The sequence below is a fragment of the Bubalus bubalis genome, chromosome 12 (assembly GCF_019923935.1).
Source record: "Bubalus bubalis isolate 160015118507 breed Murrah chromosome 12, NDDB_SH_1, whole genome shotgun sequence".
Classification (NCBI taxonomy): domain Eukaryota; kingdom Metazoa; phylum Chordata; class Mammalia; order Artiodactyla; family Bovidae; genus Bubalus; species Bubalus bubalis.
The window spans coordinates 93,796,791-93,817,375 of record NC_059168.1 but is presented as its reverse complement, the minus strand read 5'-3'; the positions used below and the strand labels follow the sequence as shown (position 1 = coordinate 93,817,375).

Here is a 20,585-nt window from a genome sequence, read left to right as displayed (position 1 = left end):
CTGTGATGCTGAATTTACTTCGTGTAATGCTTTATAAGACTTGCTTTGTGCAAACTACTATGTATAAAATAAATAAGAAGGTCCTGCTGTATCGCCCAGGCACTATATTCAGTATCTTGTAATAACCTATAATGAGAATATGAAAAGTATATCAGTTCAGTTCAGTCGCTCAGTCGTGTCCGACTCTTTGCGACCCCATGAATCGCAGCACGCCAGGCCTCCCTGTCCATCACCAACTCCCGGAGTTCACCCAGACTCACGTCCATCGAGTCAGTGATGCCATCCAGCCATCTCATCCTCTGTCGTCCCCTTCTCCTCCTGCCCCCAATCCCTCCCAGCATCAGAGTCTTTTCCAATGAGTCAACTCTTCACATGAGGTGGCCAAAGTACTGGAGTTTCAGCTTCAGCATCATTCCCTTCAAAGAAATCCCAGGGCTGATCTCCTTGAGAATGGACTGGTTGGATCTCCTTGCAGTCCGAGGGACTCTCAAGAGTCTTCTCCAACACCACAGTTCAAAAGCATCAATTCTTCGGCGCTCAGCCTTCTTCACAGTCCAACTCTCACATCCGTACATGACCACAGGAAAAACTATAGCCTTGACTAGACGAACCTTTGTTGGCAAAGTAATGTCTCTGCTTTTGAATATGCTGTCTAGGTTGGTCATAACTTTCCTTCCAAGGAGTAAGCGTCTTTTAATTTCATGGCTGCAGTCACCATCTACAGTGATTTTGCAGCCCAGAAAAATAAAGTCTGACACTGTTTCCACTGTTTCCCCATCTATTTGCCAGGAAGTGATGGGATCGGATGCCATGATCTTCATTTTCTGAAAGTTGAGCTTTAAGCCAACTTTTTCACTCTCCACTTTCACTTTCATCAAGGGGCTTTTTAGTTCCTCTTCACTTTCTGCCATAAGGGTGGTATCATCTGCATATCTGAGGTTATTGATATTTCTCCCGGCAGTCTTGATTGCAGCTTGTGCGTCTTCCAGTCCAGCGTTTCTCATGATGTACTAAATCACCCTGCTGTACACCAGAAATTAACACAACTTTGTAAATCAACTATACTTCAATTAAAAAAAGTTACTTTGTATAATGTTGTATGGGAATGTGTATTAAGATGCAACTTTATTCATTAGTGTCTTATTTGCCTAGTGATAATGTCCGTAGGAAATATTCCTAATTCATTGTTGCTTTTTATGTTGTTATCCTGCTTATTTAAGGATAATATCTTTGATAGTGATGTGAAGACTCCATCTTGCAAAAATGTAGGAGATCTGGGAGTGTTTGGATGGATGAATAATAATACTTCACAAAACAACCGAATTCATTTTTCACATCACTACTTGTGTTGCGTTACTTGGTCTTTCCCTTTTGTGTGTCTCTGTCTCTCTCTGCTTAGTATTACTCAGATGGTTGAACGCTTTAAACCTTTTCAGCTAATAATAAAATACATCATTTTAGAAGTTTGAGGTTTGTTTCCCATTGGAAATTTATATGAGGGGATGCTTTTTACATCTGAATATCATTTGTTCATGAGTGTTTATCAGTTATTTATATATTGTCTTTGTGAACCTCTGTCAGGTAGGTGAATATATTGTTCTATAAATACCATATTAATTGGAAATTACAAAATGTCGAGTAGAGGTTCAGTTCAGTTCAGTCGCTCAGTTGTATCTGACTGTGACCCCATGGACTGCAGCATGCCAGAGTAGAGGTTAAGTAGAACAAATTATTTTTATACTCTTATTCTTTCTTGAAGTATTAAATATATACATATGCATTTGTTTATTAAGTTGAGTTATTATGAAAACCTTAATTTTAAGTTTTCTGATAACTGAGACAATCTGTGTTAAGGAAGAAATTTTGCATTTTACCTGTCTTTTTCTGTATGATAGGTTGGGTAAAATTACTGAGGATAACTTGAAAGTGCTATTTATTAGTAAGAAGACTCTTTTTACTTGGCATCTATATTTTAAGAGGTAGGTGAGCAAGAAGTCATCCTGTGAAAAGTACGGATATTTTCTGTGGATCATGGACGTTTTTGTTCGCTTTAGTTATGTGGCAAACTAAGAGCACTTACTACATTGCAGTTTCACAAGTGCTGTTGTGCTGAGTATACCATGAGTCAGGGCGTAGTTATGTGACTTATCCATAGTAATAGACAGAATAACTTAGGATACTGTATCAGAAATTCATATGTTTTATTATCCTCATGAGGAAAACAGTTTAATAAATGTTTGCACTTGAGTGGATTTGACTTAGATTAAAAAAATTATACGCCAATTAGGAAGATCAAAACTCAATTTAGTAAAAAATTTAACATAGGTTAAGAAGCTTTTTTAAAAATTGGATAAGTGCACCGAATTGGGTAATGGATTAGACATAAACCTTGTTTATGACATGCTCATTTGCCAGTGGATAGTCTGTTTTTGTATTATTATTTTAAAAATAATTTATCTATTTTTGGCTGGCCTGGGTCTTTATTGCTGCATGCGTCGTCTTTTCTCTAGTTGCGGCGAGTGGACGCTACTCTGCTACTCGTGGTTGCAGTGCGTGGGCTTCTCACTGCAGTGGCTTCCTTGTAGCAGAGACGGGCTCTAGCTGTACACTTCAGCAGGTGCAGCTGCAGGCTCTAGACTGAGGGTTCAGTAGTTGTGGCGCGTGGGCTTAGTTCCCCTGTGGCATGTGGAGTTTCCCTGGACCAGGAATCAAACCAGTGTCTCCTTCTTTGGTAGGTAGATTCTCATCCACTGTACCACTGAGGGAAATCCCTGTTTTTGTATTATTTTTAAAAATTTAATAAGCTTCTGTGAACCCACCATCAGAACAAAAGTTAATCCTTAGTAACCTACATCTGACTTCATAGGTTCTCCCTATGAAGTCTCCCTTCATTGGTTCTCCCAGCTACCCCTATCCCAGTGCCTTCCTGCGATAGCATTCTCAGCTTGCATTCTGTATTCACCATTCCCTTGTTTCTGGTTTTGCGTATAGCTTTATCATATCTTTATAGATTCTTAGATAGTGTATCTTTTTATTTGGAAAAGATACTCTATATGTAGCCATTTGGGACATAGTATTTTTACTTAATATTGCATTGCTGAGGTTTATCCATATTGCCATATGTCTCTATAGTTCCTTCACATTGCTGAATAACAATCCAATGCATTAATATACCATAGTGTATTCATTTATTCTTCTGTGAATGGGCATTTTGCATGTTTTCAAGGATTTTGCTTTTTTGCACAGTTTTGCTATGAACATGTTAATGTGCATGTCTTGTCTCTGTATGTGTGTAAGTTTCTCTTTGTGTATACCTAGGAGTCAAATCCCTGTGTATGGGATTATTTGATTTGTGGAAATTATGCAAAACATTTTTTCCCATCTGTCTATAAAAGACTTTATGGATCTATTTCCTTTTCAACACTTAATATTGCCAGTCTTAATTTTTACAGCTTTAGTGGATATAAAGTGGTTTTCATTTTTATTGGTCTTGTGGTTTCCCCCCCTTGTGAAAAGGTTATGACTTTTTTCTCCCCCCCTTCTGTGTTGTCTGTGCTTTTCTTTTGGATTTTAAGTCATCTTTCTATATTTTTGATACTTCTGTTGGATGTATGTTTTCCAGAAGTCTTTCCAGTTTGTAGCTAATTCTTTCAACTTTCTTTGGGGCGTTTTTTTTTGATGAACAGAAGTTCTAGATTTTAATATGCTCATATTTTGTAGTCAGCACTTTTGTGTTTTTAAGGAATCCTCGGCCTTTTTTTCATTTCATATGCCAATATCTGTTCATGTTAAAGCTGACATTGAAAGTCCTGAGATTGCAATGATAGAATAACAGTGAAGGAAGAAGATAGTTTAGAAAAATGAACGCAGAATGAGGAGCATATTAGAATATGTGTGCGTGTGCTCTGTTGTGGCCAACTGTTGTGGCCAAGTGATGTGGCCATCATTCCCATCTTCACTCACTATGTTCCATCCGGACTACTATCCTTGCTGTTTCTCAAACAATGCACACAATCCCCACCCTTGAAGCCTAGCTGTTACTAGTTTATCCCTGACATCCACACAATTCCTCTGCTTCTTTAGGTGCCTGCTCAAATGTCACCTCATTATGAGCCCAACTCTGATTATCCTATATAAAATAGCAACCCCTCCTCCAAAACACCTCTGATCCTGTTGTCTCCATATAGGATTTACTACTGGCATTTGATATCTTTACTTTGCTTAATCTTTGTTTTGGACGTATATAGCAGTTCTGGCACCCAAGGAGAAACGCAAATGAATTTCTCAAAATATTTTCTCATACACCATCACATTCTATTCTTACAACAACCCTGAAAATTAGTGAAAAAATACAATGGTATAAATTTTTTAATAAACTTTAAAATGCTAAAGCACAAATATCCAAAGACGTTAAGTGACGTTAAATATTGTCTGTGATCACACATTGTTAGAGCTATCCCTAGAATTTGGGCTGGGTCTCTAGCAATTAAATTCATAGTACTGCGTCTAAAGAGCAGGTATATATTTAATTTTGCAGAGTGATCTTTAAAAGATCTAGTTCTTTAAATCATGATCAAACATGAAGTAAAGGCTGAAATATATGTGCCACATTACCTATTTATTGTCTTCTCACTAAGCGGCTGTGAGCGGCTGTGATAGAAGGTCATCAGAGTATCTTCAGAATTTATAGATCTTGGGACAGCTCTGATCAAAAAACAAAGGGGTGCGGGGAAATGAATGTGCCAGTAAGCAGTATTCTCTGCCCTACTGTGTCCAAGACAGCACACTTTAGTGTAAACTGGCACCTTGGTAATAAACAAGGTTCAGACACTGTCTTTGGTTTTCAAAAGACTTTTTGTATTCTACAGAACAGAGCATCACAAAGAAACCATATCTGGAGACAGAATGGACAAGAGTGTTTCCCTTAGTTAGGTTTGCAAAATGATTTTAAAACCTGCAATCTAGTTACAAATAAGGAGTAATGTTTAAAAAAAAAACAACCAATTTTAAAACAAGTCATTTTGTTTTCACCTTAGCAAAATAAACCGTAAGTCTTAAATGCAAAAAACTGCATAAATTCAAGTTATTACTTACATCAATACAGAAAAATTTTCATATACAACAGTGCTAAAAATGAAGAAATATATCAGATTCCTCAATAATATAATTTAATTTCCAGCCTCTTGCTAGCACTCATTCTCCCTTTCTGGCATAGTCTGCCACAGTTGGAAACTGTGTATCTAGGTCAGAAGAGACAAGCAGCTTTTCAGAACAGCTCAATATCTTTGGCACAAGTGTTGCTATTATAATTCAACCCTTTCACAAACTCCTTTTAAAATACAACCTGTTGTAAATCACAAGATTAGTACTGCACAGACAATACCGTAGTCTAATATTTATGAAAAGCCAATGGAAAAAATACTAATAATGCTAGATTTAGAAAACTGATGAAAAACATGACACAGGCAACACAGTGTAATTAGTGTAAGAGCAATGGATTTAGGGTCAGAAGATGTGCCTTCTAATTCCAACTCTGCTACAGTAAGCTGTCCAATTTTAAATAAATTTCAACCTCTCTGAGCCTCAATGCTTTCATTTACAAAAGTAAAAGGGTTAGACTACAACTAGATTACTTTTTAGGTACCATCTGTTTAAAACATGATTCCATGATAAATCGGAAATCTACAAGTATATTTTATATGACACTGCTTAAATGTATTCCTTAAAAGTATATATTTTCACAGTGTAATCAAATAGTGCAGATTCATGTTGATATTTGGTAGAAACCAATATATTACTGTAAAGCAATTATCCTTCAATTAAAAATAAATAAAAATAGTGTAGCTAAAACTGAAAAAACATAATTGAAAAATCTGAATGCTGAAAAGCTGATAACATTATGGAATTATTTCTGGGGGTGATAATGAAGTGTGGGTTTCTTTTGGGAGAGTGGTAGATATATACTATACAGAGATTAGAGTATCTAGTAAAGTATTTACAGATGAAATTAAGTGAAAATCTGGGATCTTCTCTAAAATAATCTAGTTGAGGGGATGAGGGAGAGTGAAGTAAGTAGGCTGGCCATATGTTAATAATTACTGAAAACTGATGACAGATATTTTCTCTGTACTTCACAGGGGTTCTCTCCAGTTGTAGAGGTTTGAACATTTCTGTAATAAGGTTTTTAAACAGGAAAAAATTTATCAAGAATCTAAACAAACAAATTTCCACTTATCTGTAGTAAAATGAGATTGTCATATGTCATATTTTCTTCAGTACAACAAACATGTCTGCTTTAGAGAATCCATGATGTAACTGTGCAAACCAAAGCAGGTAAAATTATAAAAGGATAGAACCAGTGAAGGAAGCAATTCAGTAATAATTGATAGTAAAAAATGTGGAAATACTACGTAAGCAGCAATACTGTTCTGAGAAACTCCAATACATAAAACACAGTAAGATAACAACAATACTCACTACAGCACTTTTCATAATCACAAAATACTGGAAACCTAAGTGTCCATCAGCAAGAAAATGAAGATATTATCTATACAGTAAATGAACTACAGTGATACATTTTACCATCTAAATTCAAAACAAGGTTGAGTGAAAAGGTTAAAGTTGCAGAATAATAAGTACAAAATGATGGCTTTTATTTAATCTTGAAAATGTATAAAATATTCCATATAATTTATAGATAGAAACACACACACTTCTTTCAATATAAACATCCAACACAACACACAAAAAATTCAAGAGTAGTTATCCCTGGGAAAAGAGGGATCAAGGAGGGATATACACACAATACTTAATCTGAGATACTATTTCTTAGAAAAACAATCTGAAGCAAATTTGACAAAACATTAATATGTAAGAAAAGCTGTGTATGGTAAGTATACAGTTTTTTTTTGTTAACATTCTATTTTGTCTGTATGCATGAAATGTAAATTTATTTTGTAAATTCAAAATATTGTTTAAATTTAAAATATTCAGAAACAAAAGGAATCTTCCTTGGTCCTCTTAGACAGGAAAGTACCTTAGCTCTAGCTCTAGCCTTTGGGGATTAACAACTTTTTCAATTTAAATACTGACATTGGACATATGACCCTTGGAAGCTCCCTCATCAAGAAGGAGTATAAGTTTTTTTTTTTTTTTAAGTGGAATGAGACATATTCTTACATAGAGTTTGACTAGGGGAACAACCAAAGACTTTCAGAGTATCAGAGTGTGTAAGCTGAAGCCACTGTCACTGTTAGAAAGGTCCACAAACACTACAGGGGGCAATACTCCTTAGAAACATTCCAATTTTAAATAAAAAGGCAAGTAATACTTGTGTTGGAGTATCTATGGAAAGTCTAAGGTGCTTCCCAAGTTTCTCTAACCTGGCAGAACTCAGCCTCCAAATTCTGTCACCCCTGTAGATTTTGTCTTATCAGCTTTTGCTATAGGAAGACCTAGATTTGGCCATAGACATTGTAATGGGAGGGCTTCCCCAGGGGCTCAGTAGTAAAGAACCAGCCCACCAATGTAGGAGACATGGGTTCAATCCCTAGGTTGGGAAGATCCCCTGGAGGAGACATGACAACCCATTCCAGTATTCTTGCCAGGAGAATCCCATGGACAGAGGGTCCCTTGGGGGCTGCAGTCCATGGCATGGGTCACAAATAGTTGGAGGGGGGGATGAGACCAAGAAGTTAATGGGAATCAGATTATTGGAGATTTGTAGGCCATTACTAGGTGTTTGGGGCTTCCCTGGTGGCTCAGATGGGAAAGTGTCTGCCTGCAATGCAGGAGACCAGATCCCCTGGAGAAGGAAATGGCAGCCCACGCCAGTAAAATCCCATGGTCGGCGGAGCCTGGTAGGCTACAGTCCATGGGCTCGCAAAGAGTCGGACATGACTAAGTGACTTCACTTTCACTTATTAGGTGTTTACTCAGAAACCAGAAGCCATTGGCAGGTTCTGAGCAGAGAAATGACATGACCTAATTTAAAAAAAAACTTTTACTTTTATAATGGAATATAGTTGATTTACAGTGTTGTGTTTCAGGTGTACAGTGAGGTGATCCAGTTATACATATACATATATCCTTCAAATTCTTTTTTCATATAGGTTATTACATTGAGTAGATTTCCCTGTGCTATACAGTAGATCCTTGTAGATTATCTATTTTATAAATAGTCAGTTTAGTTCAGTTGCTCAGTTGTGTCCGACTCTTTGTGACCCCATGAATCACAGCACGCCAGGCCTCCCTGCCCATCACCATCTCCCGGAGTTCACTCAAACTCATGTCCATCAAGTCTGTGATGCCATTCAGCCATCTCATCCTCTGTCATCCCCTTCTCCTCCTGCCCCCAATCCCTCCCAGCATCAGTCTTTTCCAGTGAGTCAACTCTTCGCATGAGGTGGCCAAAGTACTGGAGTTTCAGCATTTGCATCATTCCTTCCAAAGAACACCCAGGACTAATCTCCTTTAGAATGGACTGGTTGGATCTCCTTGCAGTCCAAGGGACTCTCAAGAGTCTTCTCCAACACAGTTCAAAAGCATCAATTCTTCGGTGCTCAGCTTTCTTCACAGCCCAACTCTCGCATCCATACATGACCACTGGAAAAACCATAGCCTTGACTAGACGGACCTTTATTGGCAAAGTAATGTCTCTGCTTTTTAATATGCTGTCTAGGTTGGTTATAACTTTCCTTCCAAGGAGTAAGCCTCTTTTAATTCCATGGCTGCAGTCACCATCTGCAGTGATTTTGGAGCCCCCAAAAATAAAGTCTGACACTATTTCCACCGTTTCCCCATCTATTTCCCATGAAGTGATGGGACCAGATGCCATGATCTTCGTTTTCTGAATGTTGAGCTTTAAGCCAACTTTTTCACTCTCCACTTTCACTTTCATCAAGAGGCTTTTTAGTTCCTCTTCACTTTCTGCCATAAGGGTGTTGTCATCTGCATATCTGAGGTTATTGATATTTCTCCCGGCAGTCTTGATTCCAGCTTGTGCTTCATCTAGCCTGGCATTTCTCATGATGTACTCTGCATATAAGTTAAAAAAGCAGGGTGACAGTATGCAGCCTTGACGTACTCCTTTTCCTGTTTGGGGGAGGAATGGACGTGAGTCTGAGTGAACTCTGGGAGTTGGTGAGGGACAGGGAGGCCTGGCGTGCTGCGATTCATGGGGTTGCAAAAAGTCGGACACGACTGAGCGACTGATCTGATCTGATCTGATAAATTAGAAGGTTAATCCCAAACTTCTAATTTATTCCCCCCCCCCCCAACTTTTCTCCTTTGGTAACTATGTTTGTTTTCCAAGTAAGTGAATCTGTATCTGTTTTACAGTAAGTTCATTTGTATCATTTTTTTAGATTTCACATATAAGTGATATCATATGATATTTGTCTTTGCCTGTCTTGACTTCGCTTAGTAGGATAATCTCTAGGTCCATCAGTGTTGCTGCAAATGGCATTATTTCATTCTTTTTTTGGCTGAATAATGTTCTGTTGTGGGGTTCCCAGGTGGTGCAGTGGTAAAGACTCCACCTGCTCATGCAGGAGATGCAAGAGATGTGGGTTCAATTCCTAGGTGGAAAAAACCCTGTGGAATAGGAAATGGCAATCTGTTCCAGTGTTCTTGCCTGAAAATTCCATGGACAGAGGAGCCTGGCAGGCTGCAGTCCATGGGGTCGCAAAAGAGTCGGACACGACCGAACAACTGAGGACAACATTCCATTGTATATATGTACTACATTTCTTTTATTTGTCCATTTGTCGAGGGACATTTAGGTTGCTTCCTTGTCTTGGCTGTTACTGAGAATGAACTTAAGGTGGGGAAGCAAGAGAACAAGGTAAAGGTGAAGGATTTTGTGATGGATTAGATGTGGGTGTGAGAGGAAGAGAGGTGTCAAGGATGACTCTCCTAAGTTTTTGGCCTGAGCTTTTGGAGGATGGGGTAGTAGGCTTCTGAGAGAGGGGCAACCAGGAGTGGTAAAGTTTTTTTTGTTTGTAAAGTTTCTTTTTGTTGTGTGTTTTTTGAGGGACAGATCAGGAGTTGGTTTGAGACACATTAAGTTTAAGATGTTTATTAGATATTTAGGTGGGTTATGTTGGTTATGTACTTGAATGGAGTCTGGAACCCAGAGAGGTATAAATTTGGGAGTCCTCAGTGTATACATGGTATTTAAAACATCAAGCCTGGATGATCCTGCCAAGGGAACGGTCTAAGATAGTAAAGAGATTAAAGGTGAGATCTGTGTCCAGAGGCATTCTAACATTTAGATTGTGGAGATAAGAAAGAAAAGAGAGTAATTTATGAAGTAGGAAGAGAGTGGTGTACTGGGTGGGAGCCAAAGGAGGTAAAAGGTTTAAATGTGGAGAAGTCAGCTATGTCACCGGTTGCTGAAGGTAGACTAAAGGCAAGGACTGAGAATTGTTCACGGCACTAAACACCATGGAAGTCCTATGGGACCTGACAAGAACTGTTTGAGTGAAGCATTGGGGTAAGAGGCTGATTGAGGTGAGTTTAAGAGAACGGGAGAAGAGGAAATGAAAACCAAGGGTAAACTCAAAGAATTACGCCCTAAGATGGGCAGAGAAACAGGCCACGGGGAGGCAAGAATCAAAGAAAGTTATTCGAGAGGACAGGGATGATTACTGGAGTGATACTCTTTTTTGATTTTTTGTTTTGACCACCTGCATGGCATGCAGAACTAGCATGGTATGCAAAACGTCCCTTAGGGAATTCAACCTGTATCCCTTTCGGAGGAAGCATGGAGTCTTGGCCACTGAACCACTGGGGAAATCCTGGAGTGATATTCTTGAGGGGATGGGGTCTAGAGGATTTGAGTAGAGAGATTTCCACTAGATAGGAATAGGGACAATTTATTTGTAATAACAGGAAGGAAATAATATATGGGAAAAGATATAGCAAGGTTGATATTTTGCTTGAAATAGGAAGCAGTCAAACCATTCAATCTGAAAGGAAATCAACCCCAAATATTCAATTGGAAGGACTGATGCTGAAGCTGAAGCTCTAATACTTTTGGCTGCCTGATGTGAGGAGCCAACTTAATTGGAAAAGACCCTGATGCTGGGAAAGATTGAAGGCAAGAGGAGAACAGGGCGACAAAGGATGAGATGGTTGGATGGCATCACCATTTCAATGGACATGAGTTTGAGCAAACTCCAGGAGATGGTGAAGGACAGGGAAGCCTGGTGTGCTGCAGTCCATAGGGTTGCAAAGAGTTGGACAACGACTTAGTGACCAAAGAACAACAGTAAAGGAAGCAGAAGGAATCTGAGGATATGGGAAGAAGATATAGATGTGAAGAGATGAAAGAAGATGTGAAATTATACTTAGGAAAGTGGGAAGTAAATATTTGTTTTCATTGAGTCTCCTTGGACATTGCAGGATGTCTAGCAAATGCCAGGATTCTACCTTGAGACAGCCAGAACACTTTACCTCACATTTGTAAATCCCTGAAGGTTGCAGTACCACCCCTGCTTGGATTGGAAACTGTTGGTTATTCCTTTAAAGGTTAGATCATGAATTTGGAAGTAAAAAAAAACACTATTGTATGATTCCCCCCACCCCCCGCCCCAATTTCCAGTGTTACTGGTGGGGTATAGTTAAAAGGGTTGGGATTTTGCCAGGATAGGATAACAAAGGGGATTGCTGGTGAAAGTGAGTGATAAATGATGGATTGTGTAACTTCAGTTAGATAAAGACAAAAATGAGGGCATGCAAAAGATGGAGGGACTGAAAAGTGCTGGGGTTAGTAGCTTGTGAGCCCTGGTGAGGAGTGGGTGCCTGGGGTAGGAAAGGAGATGAAAACATCAGAGGAATGTAGTAGAAGCAATGGAGAGTCCAGAATTTAGAAGGATCATTTATCTGGTTATGGAAATTACGAAAAATTATGCCAGGAGTTAGAGGTAAGTTAAGTACTAATAAAGTCCTGAAGGAGTGGGAGAGTTTGGGGGATTAATCCAAGATGGGTGAAATAAGTCAAATAAATAGTAGAAATTGTGCTTATGGAAGAAGAGTCTAAAATTCCCTGTAAGTCACTATAATGATGACAGCCATGCAAATGTGTGGGAAGAGAAGGTGATCTTTCAAATGGAGGCTTCTAAGTTATGGCTCTCTCTAAGGAAAGAGAAATCTAGGGTTAAATTCAAATTTTTATTGAGCCTCTCCTGAGTGCAGGGCATGTTTACTGGATGCTGTGGAGATAAAGGTAAGTAATTTCATTAAGGAGCTTATGATAAAAATAATGAAAACTGAGTAAGAGAAGTGTCATAAATGAAGTTGAAAAAGGACTGGATGACTCAAGGAAGATATTATATTAACCTCAAGTATTAAGTAAGGCTTCCTGGAAGGGTAGATTTGAGATGGACATTTGATGACTAGAACAAGGACAGATCATGGCGGAGGTTGCAGTCCAGATAAGGGAAAGGGTTAATGTGAAGCTTAGTGTTAGCACGTTGCATGGTATTCTGGGGAAGATTCATTATTTTCTTTTTGGTTGGAACTATAATGATGAGAGGAATAACAGGGACAGAATTGCATCTGTGTGGTATTGTGAAGGGCCTTGGTGACACCCAGTATCTCAGTGGATACCAGTTGTTTAGCTAATGAGTAGTCATTGAAGGTTTTAAAGGGGAGCTTGATGTTCTCAGAGTTTTCACCAAAGATGGGCTGAAGCAGGGATAGAATAGGAGAGGATTAATTCTTGTAAATAGTAAAACACGGCAAAACTATACACAGTAGAGATCAAATTGCCAACATCCGCTGGATCATCGAAAAAGCAAGAGAGTTCCAGAAATACATCTATTTCTGCTTTATTGACTATGCCAAAGCCTTTGACTGTGTGGATCACAATGAACTGGAAAATTCTGAAAGAGATGGGAATACCAGACGACCTGACCTGCCTCTTGAGAAACCTGTATGCAGGTCAGGAAGCAACAGCTAGAACTGGACATGGAACAACAGACTGGTGCCAAATAGGAAAAGGAGTACGTAAAGGCTGTGTATTGTCACCCTGCTTATTTAACTTATATGCAGAGTACATCATGAGAAATGCTGGGCTGGAGGAAACACAAGCTGGACTCAAGATTGCTGGAAGAATTTTCAGTAACCTCAGATATGCAGCGGAGAAGGCAATGGCAACCCACCCCAGTACTCTTGCCTGGAAAATCCCATTGGCGGAGCAGCCTGGTAGGCTGCAGTCCATGGGATCGTGAAGAGTCGGACACGACTGAGTGACTTCACTTTCATTTTTCACTTTCCTGCATTGGAGAAGGAAATGGCAACCCACTCCAGTGTTCTTGCCTGGAGAATCCCAGGGACGGGGAGCCTGGTGGGCTGCCATCTCTGGGGTCGCACAGAGTCGGACACGACTGAAGCGACTTAGCAGTAGCAGCAGCAGATATGCAGATGACACCACCCTTGTGGCAGAAAGTGAAGAAGAACTAAAGAGTGTCTTGATGAAAGTGAAAGAGGAGAGTGAAAAAGTTGGCTTAAAGCTCAACATTCAGAAAACTAAGATCATGGCATCCGGTCCCATCACTTCATGGCAAATAGATGGGGAAACGGGAAACAGTGGCTGTCTTTATTTTTCTGGGCTCCAAAATCACTGCAGATGGTGATTGCAGCCATGAAATTAAAAGACGCTTACTCCTTGGAAGGAAAGTTATGACCAACCTAGACAGCATATTAAAAAGCAGAGACATTACTTTGTCAACAAAGGTCTGTCTAGTCAAGGCTATCGTTTTTCCGGTGGTCATGTATGGATGTGAGAGTTGGACTACAAAGAAAGCTGAGCGCCAAAGTATCGATGCTTTTGAACTGTGGTGTTGGAGAAGACTCTTGAGAGTCCCTTGGACTGCAAGGAGATCCAACCAGTCCATCCTAAAGGAGATCAGTCCTGGGTGTTCATTGGTAGAACTGATTTTGAAGCTGGAACTCCAGTACTTTGGCCACCTGATGCGAAGAGCTGACTTATTTGAAAAGACCCAGATGCTGGGAAAGATTGAGGGCAGGAGGAGAAGGGGACGACAGAGGATGAGATAGTTGGATGGCATCACTGACTCAATGGACATGGGTTTGGGTGGACTCCGGGAGTTGGTGATGGCCATGGAGGCCTGGCATGCTGCGATTCATGGGGCCCGCAAAGAATCGGACACAACTGAGCGACTGAACTGAACTGATACACAGTAGTGTACAAGACTTCAAAATCCTTGAATTATAAACATCCTTAGTAGTAAAAGAAGGAGTGAGACTTAGGATTTCCATTCTTATGCTATATCAGGAGCTTGCTTCATGTTTTCTTTACTTGACTTTCAGAAGAGCACAGTCTTCATTTTCCTATCTCTCAGGCCACTTTGCTGACTCTAGTTGTGCCTCTTTTTCCTTTTCCATGTTCATTAATCATCATCCTTTGGTGATCTTGTGGCTTTACATACTACCTATATACTGAAAAGCATCAAATTTGTATCCTGATCTAGACGTCTCTTCTCAACTCTAGGTTCATATCCAGTTACCTCCTTGGCTATCTAATAATTATCTCAAATTCAACATGTCCAAAACTGAATTCCTGATCTTCATCCCAAAACCGCCTCTGCATGCACCTTCCATAACTCAGTTGCTCAAACCAAAAACCTAGAAGTCAGTCCTGAGGCCTCCACTTCACTCCCACTCCACATCCATTCTATTAAGAAGACCTGCCATCTTTCCCTTCAGAATGTATCCATACTCTGATTGCTAAACTCTTTTAGTGATACACCCTTCCTTCCACCCTTGCCCTCTTTACTATGTATTTCAACATAGCAATCATGGTGATCTTTTTAAGACGTAGTCAGATATTGTCACTTCTCTACTCAAAGCAGTCTAAGGGTGTCTCACTCAGTAGAAGCCATAATCCTTAAAGTGACTAGAAAGACCTCCTGTATTAGGAGTTGACAAACTATGGCCCTGGGACCACTTTGATCCACTGCCTGTTTTTGCATGAGCTGTGGGCTAAGAGTGATTTTCCTGTTTTTAAATCGTTAAAAAAAACTGGTATTTTGTGAAATAACATTAGATGAAGTTGAAATTTCAGTGCCTATAAATAAAAATTGAATTAAATTGGAATACCGCCACACTCAATTGTTTGCATACTGTCTTATGGCTACATTTGCACTGCAGAGGCAGAGTTGAGTAGTAGAGACCTTCTGGTTCCAAAGCCTAATGTACTTTTTATCTGGTCCTTTAAAGAAAAAGTTTGCCAGCTTCTGCCCTGTGTGGTCTGGTCCCTTACTTCCACCCGCAGTCCTCACTGCCCTTCTCTCCTCACTCACCCTGCTTCAACCTTCCAACCACAGTGGTCTCCTTGTTGTGTCTCCATCTGACCAGGTACACTGTTTTTCCCCTGCCAGGAATACTCATTCCTGAGATCTCTGCATGGCTCATGCCCTTTCCCCATCAAGGTTTACTCAGGCATCAGCTTCTCAATGAAGACCAACCATAATCCTACCCTCCTCTGTGTAGTATCTGCACGTATTTGTGCTGTCCCCTGCTTTCTTCCCCATATGGCTTCACACTTTCTCACATACTGTTTAGATTATTTATTTTTACATTTATTGTTTTTTGGTTGTTTTCCCCTCTCTGGACTTAGAAGAGTGGGAATTTTTGTCTGTTTTGTTCACTGATCCAGTCTAAGTGCTTAGAGCAGTGGCTGGGTTATTATAGATGTTCAATGAAGACTTGTTGAGATGCACTGAATTATTGGTTCTTTAACCAAATGAGTCATCTGACTGGGGGATACAGCTCTGTCCTTCTGTCCCTGTTGTCAGGAATGGGGAAGGGCTAGTGTGTGTGCCTTCGGTGAGGAGATGTGTTTTCTAGTTACCACTTCCTTGAACAGGTTACTTAATAACATCTTTTCCATTCTGCTCACTGATAGTAAGTGTTCAGAAAGCTTTCTGATTGACCTAGCCGGCTTGTGCAGTGCCTCTTATGTTAGGAGAGCAGCTTTCCTGCCGTCTTTGTTTACACTATTTATTAGTGGAGTAGGGACCTTTTTGCCTGTGTCCAGTGTTGCAAGGCTTCAAATGATGTGGTGGGATTGAACTTTTCCATCATGATAGGTGTTTCCAGGTAGGAATGAAAAGCTGGATTTTTGGAGTAGGTATATGTAATTTATGGGTTTTCCAGTTTAGCTTTCTCATATGTGCTTTTTTAATATAGAAAATGGAATTTCCAGAGGAAAATACTGAAATTCAGTATTTTTTTTTTTTTTTCAAGTTAGTATTGTACAGAAACTTAATGCCACCATGTAGGAAAAGTTTATTCGAAGGGATTTGGAAGAATTATTGAACTTATATGTATTTGCTCTTCTTTTAATGTATCTGAATTGGTTCATTTTCGTATGCCCTGTACTATCAAGCACAGTACCAAGTACAGAATGGATGATAAATAAGTCTGTATTTACTAGTAAATCTCTTTATCTTAAACTAATCCTCTTGGTGTATCAGTGAGATGTCTTTTTCTTATTTTGTATTTGCCTATCTTTAATATAGTGAACAATAATGACAAACCTAGACAGTGTATTAAAAAGCAGAGATATCACTTTGCCCACAGAGGTCACATATAGTCAAGTCTATGGTTTTTCCAGTAGTCATGTTTGGATTTGAGAGTTGGACCATAAAGAAGGCTGAGCGCAGAAGAAGTGATGCTTTTGAACTGCGGTGTTGGAGAAGACTCTTGAGTCCCTTGGACTGCACAGAGGTCAGTCAAACCAGTCCATCCTAAAGGAAATCAACCCTGAATATTCATTGGAAGGACTAATGCTGAAGCTGAAGCTCCAGTATTTTGGCCACCTGTTGTGAAGAGTTGACTCATTGGAAAAGTCCCTGAGGCAGGAGGAGAAGGGGACGACAGACAAAAAGATGGTTTGATGTCATCACCAACTCAATGGACATGAGTTTGAGCAAGATCTGGGAGATGGTGAAGGACAGGGAAGCCTGGTGCTACAGTCCATGGGGTTCCATGTACAGTCCAGTGAGTTGTACATGACTGAGTGGCTGAACAACAAAATAGTTTTCTGGTGATGTGTGTAGGCTTTTCCATGTATAGTACCATGCCATCTGCAGATAGTGACAGGTCTACTTGTTCCTTTCCAATTTGAATTATCTTTATTTCTTTTTCTTCTCTGATAGCTGTGGCTAGGATTTCTAAAACTGTTGAATAAAAGTGGCAAATAGGGCCCAGAGCTTGATGTTTGGGTAGGGTGTTTACTTTCCATACTAATGACTGAAAAGTGCTGTTGGTGATCCATAATTTCTCCACTATGTCAGCTTTTTTTTTTTTTTTTTTTTTGGTAATATTTATTTGGTTGCATTTGTTCTTAGTTGTGGCACATGGGCAGAACACCCAGGCTCAGTACTTGCATAACTTGGGCTTAGTTGCTCCATTGTATGTGAGATCTTAGTTTCCTGACCAGGGACCAAACCTGCATCCCCTGCTTTGCAAGGTTGATTCTTAAACCACTAGACTACCAGGCAAGTCCCACTACATCAACTTTTACTTAGCATTCTTCTCTCTTTTTCTGTTTTCAACCAACTTTCATAATATGTTTGACTTACTGGTTTTACCTTTTTATAGAGAGCAGCTTGTGGATTTTGTTTTCAGTTCTTATGTAAATGTACAGCAGTCTTTGGCTGCAGGATTCACAGCCAAGTACTGAATGGTTGAATCCTCTAGAATGGAGTGAGGTTGGAAATGGGAAATGCAAAAAACTCTAAATAGTATAGTTTGATCTTTATACGAAAGATAAAATTCTAGTGACAGGGTGGTCTTTGAAATGTCTCTTACCATTGATCATGTTTTAGTTTGTGTCTTAACTTTGTTGTACAAAAGGACCCTGTGATTTGCAGTATATGTATGTTCCCTCTTTGATTTGATATATGGAATAATCTAAGTTCCATCTATTTTGTTCAGTGGCTTAGTCATGTCTGACTCTTTGCGACCCCATGCACAGCAACATGCTGGGCTTACCTGTCCTTCACTGTCTCCCAGAGTTTGTTCAAATTCATGTCCATTGAGTTGATGATGATCTCATCCTGTTGTCCCCTTCTCCTCCTACCCTCAATCTTTCCATAATTAGTTGTTATGTACCTTAAAAAACTCAATCTTCATTGGCTTATTTCAGGTGGATTTTGTAAGTCAGAGTCAGGGAAGTTGGTTATAAGATGTGAATTGCGTTGCATGTAGGTCATAACTTAGTATCATTTGACTGTGAATGTGGATCTGTTTTTTTCATTTGTAGTATTGGGTAGAGTTAAATGTCACCTTTAACTTTGCTGGTCCTAAAAATTCAAAAAGGATCTTTTTTTCTTTAAGAGAGTAACTGTTAGGAAATTATTGTAGATAAAAGTAAAAAGGGGATTTCCTTGTTCAAGGGAAAATTTAAAGGAAGTATTCTTGCCTGGAAAATTCCACGGACAAAGGAGCCTGGTGGGCTACAGTCCATGGGGTTGCGAGGAGTCAGACACGACTGAACACACAACACAGCACAACACACACAACACTGCGATGAAGAGGAAGCTGCTTCTCGTGGGTGTTCATGTCTTCTGTGTGTGTGTTTTTCCTGATAGTCATGTAATGTATATGTTCTATTTTAATAGTCTCTAGTTTTTCTTTCTTTTTTATTTTTTTACAGCTGGCTTGTGTATAAGGACCTCAGCAGTGTTCAGAAAAGCTTATTTTTACCTTACCTGGAATGAAATCTCAAAAGTGGAACATAGGGGTAATAGAATGAGTCTTAGGCCTCTGGGCAGAAATATGCGTGGGATTCTGGTGACAGCCATTCATGGGTAATGAAATAAGGATTGAGTGAATATTCAGCAGTGTGGCATAGCACTGCATATAGGTTGAGAGGGCAGTAAGGTCTCTAGGGAGTTAGGAGAGGAGAGCCAAAAAAGCATGCTGAATTTTAGGCCTGAAATGATTAAAGAAGAGATATTGTTCCAACATATATTGTAAGTCTGATGGCAGTGTCAAAGGGAAAAGCCTCTTGGTTACAAGCAAAAGTGTTATATTTCCAGGTGTCCTTATCTACTTTTCAGATAGGCCTGACTGATGCCAATTTCTGTTGAAAATGTCATGGTTAATTGCAACATTTTCCCCACCAATAGTAGTATTACATTTTCTGGTTGTATTTCTTTACTGAATCTGTGTTTGTTAATATATTCATCTCATTGAATACAAGTCAGTTGTCTGCTACTTTGTGGCTACCAAAAAAGTTATTTCTCTGGTCATATCACTTAGGCTCTTGGGCCCAGGCCTTCAAAGGATGTTTTAGCTTTTGTTTAAAATAAGTAATTTTCCACTATAAAGATTGTTCTGTTTTATTCAGTAATATGTTTATGGGTTTCACCCTCTGATATGAAACTAATCATAAATAAGCATTTTTGAAAAGTTGTTTTTCTTTTTCTCTTGCAAGTGTACTCTAGAGAACAAGCCTTCGGATATCTTTGCCATATTGACTCTGAGCCATCAGGGGACTCAGGCTTATGAGGAGGTACTGTCACACAAAGCAGTGTCTAGTGAAGACGACAAGAAAGAGGGGAAAGGATCGGAAGAAGAAGCTAAAATACTATAGAAAACCATGGTAGGTTATAATTTATAATTCCTTAATTTAGTTACCAAAGAGCTCAGTCATTTAAAGTTGAAACTATTAACAGTGAAGGCAAGTAAAAACAGTGGTGTTAATTTTTGGCTCCAGTGCATCAGCTGAAGATGCCATTCTACTATTTAAGCAAAGCAAATGAGTTCAGATTTATTACGAGCCCTTTAAACCACAAGATGGAGCCCCATGAGCCTGCAGTCCATAAATTATTAAATACAAAGGAGAAAATGCTCATAAATAATATTTTATAATAAAACTGGTATTAGCAAACTGATACAAATGGCTAAGGTGACCTTGAACTTGAAATTATGTAATTTTTCTCTAGCCTTCTACCTGAAGCTCAGTGTTTTAAAGTCCTGAACCAGTTCTTTAAGTAATGATTTGAAGGTTTTGCAGTTTGTAAAGTGTGTGTGTATTTAACTGAAAATTAACACCTTTTTTTTCATGTGCTTTTGATTTTAAAATAATAAGGTCAAATATTGAGTGTATTGAGAATACTGAACTGAATATCCTAGAAACCTTAGTTTTTCTGGAAAGTTCATACTTAAATTGAATTAATTTTTTAATTGGTAAAATATGCTGAAATTTTTTTGCCTCCTATTTTGGTTCTGAAGGATATGTGATTTCCCCCCCACCCCCCCACCACTAAGTGTAAGTAAGAAAATGCTTAAAAAAGATAAGTGTGGGGAAAAGCACAAAATATTAATCATCTGTGTTTTTGAAATATGTTGTTTAGCAAGTCTGAAGGTATTTCTTTAAGAAAGATTTTATTTAAAAAAAAATGTGTTCTGGGTTTGTTCTAGCAACTTAGTTGACTTGGTCTCTAAAGAAGGAACTCTACTAATATTTTAATTGTGAATGGTGGAGAAAAATGTTAACTTGGGATGGATTTTCTCTGTCATTTAGTTTTATGGTGAGCTGTGAT

General features: G+C 39.1%; 1 protein-coding gene across 2 annotated transcripts in view; it reads left to right on the top strand.

Moving 5' to 3' along the window:
- LOC102404061 (spermatid perinuclear RNA binding protein) overlaps window positions 1-20,585 on the top strand; it is a 142,867-nt gene that overhangs the window by 58,668 nt on the left and 63,614 nt on the right. For both annotated transcript variants that reach the window (XM_025261647.3, XM_025261646.2), the window contains exon 2: window positions 19,475-19,642. In XM_025261647.3, coding sequence (XP_025117432.2) covers window positions 19,640-19,642 — 3 coding nt within the window. In that variant the 5' untranslated portion in view covers window positions 19,475-19,639. The remainder of the gene's footprint in view (window positions 1-19,474; window positions 19,643-20,585) is intronic.